This window comes from Diabrotica undecimpunctata, chromosome 3 (genome assembly GCF_040954645.1).
Source record: "Diabrotica undecimpunctata isolate CICGRU chromosome 3, icDiaUnde3, whole genome shotgun sequence".
NCBI classification, from domain to species: domain Eukaryota; kingdom Metazoa; phylum Arthropoda; class Insecta; order Coleoptera; family Chrysomelidae; genus Diabrotica; species Diabrotica undecimpunctata.
In genome coordinates, this window is record NC_092805.1 from 151,452,004 (window position 1) to 151,461,354 (window position 9,351).

The 9,351-nt window shown below is 33.8% G+C and overlaps 1 protein-coding gene across 2 annotated transcripts in view; it reads left to right on the forward strand.

The window, feature by feature from the left end:
- The window catches only part of LOC140437570 (general transcription factor 3C polypeptide 1), a 77,138-nt gene that overhangs the window by 64,849 nt on the left and 2,938 nt on the right, over positions 1-9,351 (forward strand). For both annotated transcript variants that reach the window (XR_011950389.1, XM_072527173.1), the window contains exons 18-23: positions 1,883-2,244; positions 4,212-4,473; positions 4,690-4,843; positions 5,341-5,534; positions 5,585-5,771; positions 7,787-7,874. Coding sequence is in view for 1 of the 2 variants with exons in the window: in XM_072527173.1 (XP_072383274.1) it covers positions 1,883-2,244; positions 4,212-4,473; positions 4,690-4,843; positions 5,341-5,534; positions 5,585-5,771; positions 7,787-7,874 (1,247 nt within the window). In the remaining variant the exon portion in view is untranslated. The remainder of the gene's footprint in view (positions 1-1,882; positions 2,245-4,211; positions 4,474-4,689; positions 4,844-5,340; positions 5,535-5,584; positions 5,772-7,786; positions 7,875-9,351) is intronic.

Below are 9,351 nucleotides of genomic sequence, written 5' to 3' on the forward strand. Positions count from 1 at the left end.
CTGGAGAGGAATTCTTGAGGAGGCTAGAACCCACACAGGGTTGTGAAGCCATAATGATGATGATGATTGCTTGTGAAATTTGGTGTTTAATGTGATTTTTATTGAAGATACTTATATCAGAAAAACAGTAACTTAAAGAAAATATTGGAATAAAAAACAATTCTGTCCCAGACCAAATTTGTTTCATTTTGCAGTTGTTTTTGATTCCATTCTTTTGCTTAACGTGTTTATTTGTTACTGTTAAAAGTCCATCACAAACAATAATTAGTAATCAGAAGTTGTATTCCCCTTGTAAATAAAAGTATAGGGGAAAGGATGAGATAGATGGTTCAATGCATAGATCTTTAATGAGTTAGATATTTTTCATAAGACAATTTTCTACAAAAATAGTTACAATCATTTGTCTTACATTCCATTCCATTCTTTTGCTTAACGTGTTTATTTGTTACTGTTAAAAGTCCATCACAAACAATAATTAGTAATCAGAAGTTGTATTCCCCTTGTAAATAAAAGTATAGGGGAAAGGATGAGATAGATGGTTCAATGTTTTAAAATAAATATTAGTAAAACTATATTCTCACCTTGCTACATTTAGTAGATAAAAAATAAATATATATCTCGAAGGACCAGCGACCAAATAGCAAAATTGCGGATTAGTAATAGTGTAGGGAATTACTAATAGGATAATTAAAATTAGACTTCCGGTAGAAATATTTTTATTTTATGACGTGCATAATTCGAAAATAGTATGGAAATTTCCAACAAATTGCCTAGTTTCAAATGGTAAAATAATACACAAATGTTTATATTAAATGTTCTGTAAATGTTCTAAAACCAAATAAATACGATAGATAGAATGATACAGTTTAACTGTATCATCAGCGATCCTGTAATTTGTCGGAGTCATTATTTTACTGTAGGTGAGCATGGACTTTTAATTTCTTCTGTATTAAGAAATAATTTCCGATACTTACATATTGATGTACTAGCAGATGGAACAAAAGATACTTACATGTTTGATGCACTAGCAGTGAATTTAGTTAAGTTTCCTATTTAATCAAAATAAAATTAAACTGGAAATCTGCTTCTATTTTGAGAAGCGTGAGATGAAGTATGTATGCTTGCGAACTTCCAGTTGGGAAGCGAAGGACGAAGTTTTTACTTGTTTTAAGTTGGTAAGCCAGAGAGCAGGTCCCGTTTTAGGAGAGTTAGGTTCAAATAGTTAACTGGCAAGCGCAGGAGATACGATACAGCAGGACGAAGGCATGTCATGCTGCCTGCATAATCTTTAATGAGTTAGATATTTTTCATAAGACAATTATCTACAAAAATAGTTACAATCATTTGTCAGGAAAGACTGGTAAAAAATGTTTTTGTGCACCTCGCGGCTTCTCACTATCTTGGAATAGTGTATATGATACAACAGGGATCATTTTTGAGATATTGTTGATGGACGCAATAGGTATAGTCTATCTCTATCTATCTATACAGCCCTTGCTGTCCAATTTTGGACATAGGCCTCCTCTTCCTTCTTCCACGTCCCTCTATTGTTGGCAGTTTGTATCCACTTCGGACCTGCGTGTTTCTTCAATTCATCTGACCATCGCATTTGTGCCCTTCCTCTTTTTCGTGTGTAACTATATGGTCTCCAGTGTATAATCATGTTATTCCATATGTCGTCTTTCTGTCTTATGGTATGTCCAGAAATTTTGCAAAACTTAAGTGGAAGTTCACTGGACTGGACATACCATAGGTATAGTAAAATATATTAAACCTTAAATAATATTGGTTGTAATATTACTATTAATCTAAAAGTAATATCACTACATCACTATCGTATTTTATGTGTAACATTTATACAGTTTTGATGTAACAATTTTAGATCTAAATCAACTCAAGAGCTAGAGGAAGATAATCAAGCTGATGATTCCAGCGAACAAAGACGGTGTGACCAAATAGATTCACAAGATACTCAATCCAACCTAGATCTAACCATTGACCCCGGAAATAACGAAACCATAGACCGTTTAAAAACTTGGATCACCGATCGTGTACAAACGGATATTGAAAGGCGAAGTCCTAGTCCAGAGTTTATGGACAAAGAAGTTTTCGCTGAATATATCGATCCTTATTCCGATTTGTGTAAAATTACGAGTAACACACAAGACAAAGTTGAGGTGAGAAAAACTAGCTACAGTGAACGATCCTCGAAGCAAATTCCTACGGTAGAGGAGATTAAAGAAGGTAAGAGTGAAATATTTATTAAAGAAATAAAATAAAATCGTTGACAAAATAAGCTAAGGGAAAATATCATTTATAAATATAAGCTAAAGTTGAGTTAGAGATCGATTCTTATTAAATAATCTATCTTTAACTAAAGACAATTTAAGATATTATTTGAAAGCAAGCAAGAAAAGTAAACCCAACCTCTAGAGACTTACATACCCATATGGACATTCGACATACAATCCATTGGTGTGAGGAGAATTGGTTCGAGTAAATCAAGGACCACCTCCCAGCGACCCATTGCCTCCCGCCGGCTATATTCCAACCCGCCCCCACACTGATGCGCTACTATGGAGGTTAGTTCCTTCAAAAAACTTACCATATGAGAGTCCTCGGCACAGGGATCCCCATATCTTTAGTTCCACGATAGTATTATCTGGCTTATCGATTTGCTGTTGCTTGCCCCGGCGCCAAGTCTCCTTTCTGGGCTTGGTCCAGTTCGGTGACTGGGTGCGCGAATATGTGGCCCCCTCCTATCCGTTTTTTAATGATTTTTTGTTAGTAGTATGTTTTTGTGGCCTGCGCCATTTTGTTAGTATTTTTATAATTTTTTGATGACCTCTTGCGGGTGACGTCTGAAATGAAATATCGATTAGTTTATTCGTGATACCTTGAAATGTGTATGGTGGTTTCTTCTGATATGGGTATTTGAAAGAGCAGCGATAATTAAACAGATCTTCCCACTTAAATGAAAATGCAATTCTATTTGTTAATGTTGGTAAATCTGAGAATCTCATTATTATGAATTGATGAAAAGATAAATAGTTATTTGAGAAGATCGAGTTAAGACGATCCCCTTCTTTTGTACAGTGTACGGATGCCCGTGCGAAGCAGTTCGTTAGTAAAGTGTAGAGTGTTGTTTGCTGTAATTTAATTATTTCTAATAGTGATGTGGCTTCCAGCGAACAATGTGGTTGAAAATATTGCGTACGATAACAACACTGATTTTGTAGAAAGTGCCGGTGTGAATGTAATTCTTCAAAAAAAATACCCATGAAGATTTGAATGCATATAAATGTGTAAACAAACGCAGCAAGTATGTTTCAATGTGTACAAAAATCAAGAAACGATATGACTAGAAATTTTTAAAACCTATAGATGTTATTTATATCTGATAAGAAAGCAATTGAGCTAATTAAAAAAGAAGTCTCTAATAAGACTGACAGAAAAGAATCGCCAAAGTGATCAAAGTTGAAGAATACTATAAGAAGAATGGGCACTCTCGTTTTAAAAATTTATTATGTTTTTAGGTTTTGTATTTTTGAAATAAATAAAAAAAAGAGCATGGGGCAAAAATACAAGGGGCATGCTTGTATTTTTTACTGAATTTTAAAAATTTTGAATTGTATACTTACGTTAATTTTACATTTATATGTTTTTTAGTATCAATAATTCTAACAATAACTGGAGTAATTAAAAAAGCCGTTCTACGTCAGTTATTAATGCAAGCATGTGATAATACTGAGAAAAAAATGTCGTTTTACTAGTAGGCTCGGGAGTTATTGACCGATGTAATATTATAAATTAGATTGAATGTTTCTATCATGCCTCTTCTGCTTCTAGCATGACATCAGCGTCGTCAACAAATGCTAGTATTTTTACATTTTTTATTATTGTTCCCCTGGTGTTGACTTTTGATTCTCTTATGATTTTTTCTAGGATGATGTTAAAGAACGTGCCAGATAAGGTATCTCCTTGGCGTAGTCTTCTCTTAATAGATATTGTATCTGTTAATTCATTTTTGATTCTGATTTTACTCTGTGTTCTGTTTCTTTGATAATCGCAATCAGTTGCATTGGTATTTCCTTTATTGCTTACTATTAATACTACCGTGTCAATTATTCTATACGCTCCACAAAGTGCCTTTTGATTTATTTCTTCTATAGTCAATATGATACGATATTTAAAATAATCCTAAATTCTAGGTATGCTCAAACTTACCACTAACAACGAGGAAAGAACTATTCCTTACATAACAGAGCTTAGCCATTTATTAAAAGAAAACTTCAGCGAGCTAAAAACAACTGCAGACCTCAGCGAATTGAAGAATCATTTCATCACCGAATATATCAAACTAAATGAGATTACTTTTGTTGATGACGATTTTGAAAAGCTAAAAAACCATAGCATAATTAAGGAGCTGGAAGGATCTGAGAGATACAGCCAACTTTGGAATAAAATAGAAAAGTAAGTATGAGGCCTATCTTTTACATCTGGTTTGTCGTCGATCTTCGATAGGACTGTACTCGGCGAAGAAGAAGACCTGAATTCTTATATTAAGTCTTAAGTAGAACATTATATTGTAGTCAGTGGTCAGTTAAGTTGTGTGGAAAACAATCCTATGATGTTACTGATATGGTTTTGTACTTGATTGGGTAATGTATTAATTTATATATTTTTTAGTAAAATAATCGTCAGAGATTTTTTAAGAATGCCCAAATTTGAACAGTTGATATTAAACGATGGAGGAAACGAATTTGATATTGCGTTGGCGTCCGATATTATACAGTTTGCATCCTCTAACACATTTTTTGGTGTAACGGGCGCAGAATTGAAGGTAAGATTATTTAATTCAGTACGTTTAATTCAATATTGGATGTGAAGTTTCTGCCGGAGCTATATGTGATTTCTGTGGCTTTCGGATTTGACTCCTTGTTGAATAATTTTGTAAATACAAGAGATGATGCCCAAAGACTCCCAACTGCATGCAAAGAAATTCTACAGAAAAACTTAGAAATTAAATTGACGAATAAGACCCCATTCGTATTCGCACATGACCGATCACAAGTAAAGCAGCAAAATATTTAAGCAAAGCACATATCGGTCTAAAAATCAAGTCTCCTCGAACATCTGTACAAAGCAGAACTAATCTGACTTGACAATGGCAAGTGTGATCTTGCTAAAACATCGTCAAAATAATGGTTTTCATCAAAACCAAAATTACTCAACGCGGAATCAGACCCGGAAAACCACAGAATCTTTTTTTATGAACCTAAGCCTGTAATTGCTGTAAACCTATGCATCGATTCTTAATAAATATTAACATTATTTCAGGCAAATTTCTTACATCGTGAAGAAAACTGTTCCTTGGTAAACATAATCAAAATTTTAATCAAAGCTGGTATACTGCTTCAAACAGGTACCTGTACTCTAATATTTGTACACTACTCTTACCAATACATATGGGTAGTTGAACAGAATTTTTCCAGTGCCAGTTCTTCTCTTAATACAGAAACAGCTGACGAAAGGTAAATACCTGATATTGTTTTATAAAGCATATAATAAACGTTATTTTTAGAAAAGCTCTATCTAGTATGATAATAATGCCGTGGGTGAAGGTAAATGGCACACTTAATAGAGTGATGTTAAAAACATGGGCATGCAATGTATTGTCTTACTGCCTGGATTACCCTAAAGTGCCGTTTTCTAAAGTCTGCGATAAATTTCGTTATATAAAACCAGTTGATTTATATTTTATTGTCCAGGTAAGTGAAATAAACTGTATATAAAATAAAACATTAATTTTTGACATCCTTGATTGCTTCCATATCTCTTTATGTTGAGCGACTCCCATTCATCATTTAGTTAAGCATATTAGTCGAGGTAATCTGATCATCTAAGTGGAAGTCTTGTTCTTTTGCATGGTATTAATGTACAATTAGTTTTTCGATTGATACTCATTTCATCTCTAGGTAGATCTTGATTATTATTATTTATAACCTGCTACATTTCTTTACAAATTTAAGTAATCTGAGAATGATCAACATAAGAATAGAAAAATATCGAATAATAAGGAGAGAGAAAAAATAAAAGTCATACAACAAATATTTGGAAAGAAATCAATGGATTGAAGAAAGGGGGAAACTTAAACAGAGAACGTGAGCACAGAAAGTTTTACAAACAAATACCAAAAGAAAAAGTTTCAAACCACAAGCAAACCAGATTAAGGTTTAGAATGGATCACTTTTGAAAGAAAATAGAAATACCAAAAAGGTGGCAGGAACACTTTAGTATGCTACTTAATGGAGAAAATAGATGTGAAGGTAGAGACCGTATAGAACTCGAAGAAAGGAAAACTGAACTAAGAACCATGGAAAAAATAAATAAAGCAATCCAGTCTCTAGCCCTGAGCAAATCACCTGGTTCAGACAACCTACCATCAGAAATATTTAGCTAGTGGTCAACAAGCAGTCCGAAAATCCACTGGTGGAAAAGCACTAGGTAAACAGCTGTTAACCAAAGCCGCCAGTAAGAATGCATCTGCCACTGGAGGACTTGAAAAACCTCGTTAGTTTTTCCCTATCTTCGTCCATTTTCAAATTTCTCACTGGTTCTTGTTCTGCTGTTAAATATTCTGTCTTTGAAAGGTTTATTTCCAGTCTATATTTTGTGTATTTCTTTTCTAGTTTTCTGAGCATATAGGATAGATCTTCTTCATTTTGAGCCGTTACCACTTGGTCATCTGCAAAACTTAGTCCCTACAAGAAGTCTTCTCGGATTGGTATGGACAAAATTAGTCCCTACAAGAAGTCTTCTCGGGTTGGTATTCCCATACCTTCACATTTCCTTTTCCGTGGCTTTAATATTTGTTCTAGGAATATCTTGAACAGCGTCGGAAATGTAGACCACATCCCTGCAGGGATGTTGTTGTACATTTTTTATGGCTTCTATTAACCTCTGCGTTATCCCGATTTCCTTCATCGTTTTTAAATATATGAATGTTATGTGTACCTGCCTATTTTTCCCATTCTTTTCTCATTTAATTGTTGGAGTGTATATATGCGACGTGTGTATACAACGGCCAAATACTAGACTGCATTACATTTCAGTGTGAACTTCCACAAAGGTTCCTGATGAGAGTTGAGTAACTCGAAGCGCGTGTAAAACAATGATGGAATTCGAATTGAAATACAATCTTTTACTTTCATTTTTACGTCTTTTCTCTACGTAAAGAGTGAAAAAAATAGTGTTTTCAAGGGTGAACTGTAGATGCATGTAGGAGTAAAAGGTTATTCCTAGCATCGTTCAATAGCCTCCAGTATAAAGGCTTTAAATTTGCGGTTCACCTAATTCGTTATCGATAGTACAATTACGCGCCACATAGCTTCTCTTACAACGCTTAGAAAGTTAAAGAAGCTGAATAGGAAAACATGTATTCCACAAGCCACCATTTATAAGATGTTAATCCAATTTTTAATCTTTTGGAAGATTCCTTTGTGTTCAAGTTTAACATTACTGGATCATTTGGATTAAATTACCATTGTAGCACGTTGACAATTTTGTTCGAAATTAGTTTAAATGATTTTTGTCACAATTCAAGCTATATAACTTCATTAATAAAAGTATTTGATGAATTGTGGTTTTAGTAAAAGTCCTGGAATTTATTTTATTCTTATATTATCACAATTCTGCCATCTATAAGTTGATCTGAAATACATTATCTGATATTGTGGATTCATGAATAATGTACCTACTTACGGTTAATTTTTTTTACTTTTAGATTTTAGAGGAGATTGGTTGTATTGAAGTATTCATATACGAAATAGAAGAGGAATATATATTTTCAGAATGGAGGAAAACTTCCGAAAGTAAGATTTAAAATAGTATTTTTACATTATATTGAAATATTAAGTTTGCTTCTTATATTTTGTGTATTTGGAAATGTCTTCCAGTTGTTTCCATTTTTATTCCAATAGGCGTTCTAGTTGTCGTATTTTTTGAGATGTATTAGAGGTAACTTTATTTGATGGTAGCAAAGATATTATGTTATTGGTCACTCCTAGAGTTCCCCTAATATACTCATTTTATTTTAAATTTTAACCTTTTTTCCCACTCCATTTATCCATCTTAACATTCTCATTTCCGCCACATGCATTCGTTTTTCCTCTTTCTTTTTAACGGCCCAACATTCAGTTCCGTACATCCTAGCTGGTCTTATGGCTGTTTTATAGAATTTTCCCTTCAGTTTTAATGGAATTTTCTGCCACACAACTCCTTTCCTTTCACTTCACTAATCCCACCCTAATTCTACCGCGTGTATCTCCATCTATTTCCCCATTACTCTTTAATACCGATCCTAGTTACTTAAAACTATTACTTTTCACAATCATTTTACCATCCAAAGATATCCTTTTATTTGTAGAACTCCATTTTTAAATGAACATTCTAAATACTTTGTTTTTGTCATACTAAGTTTTAAACCCTTCTTAAAAGCTTGTCTCCACTGCTTCAGTCTTTGTTCTCAATCCCTTTCAGTATTTCCTACTAATACTATATCATCGGCATACATTAAGCTCCAGGGAATATTACAATGTAGTTTCAAGCACATTTGTTTCTCCCACACTTGTCCTAACAATAGTTATTACTCCCTCATACAGTAGGTAATAAGTATCTCACAATCTTGACATATTCTGTGTTTCTCCCACACTTGTCCTAACAATAGTTATTACTCCCTCATACAGTAGGTAATAAGTATCTCACAATCTTGACATATTCTGTGTTGCTCCCACACTTGTCCTAACAATAGTTATTACTCCCTCATACAGTGGGTAATAAGTATCTCACAATCTTCACATATTCACAAAGAACTCATTTCTTCTTGAGCGCTAACCACAGAATCTCTCGAGGAGTTCTATCTCAAGATCTTTGAAGATCAATTAATAGCATGTAAGCGTTTGTTTCTTTATTCCTATATTTTTCCATCAGCTTCCTTATATAATAAAAATTGAAAATTAATAGCATATTATCATCATCAACAGCTATTCCATCCATCGTCGGATGTAATCCACCCTTATTCATTTCTGTCCATTTGCATCCTTTCGTGCATCAAGCTACCCGCGGTTCGCTTGCTCTGCCTCTAGTTCTTTTTTTTGCTCTTGATCTCCATTCAATAATTAGTTTCCTCTAATGGTTGTCTTCCATTCTTCCTATGTGTCTTGTCCAGCTCCATTTTAAAACAACAATCTGTTAGGTTACATGTTAGTTTTGATCGTCTTCTTATTTCCCCATTAGATATGCGATCGCTAAGCTTAATGTTAAGCATTCTACATTCCATAGCTGTCCGAG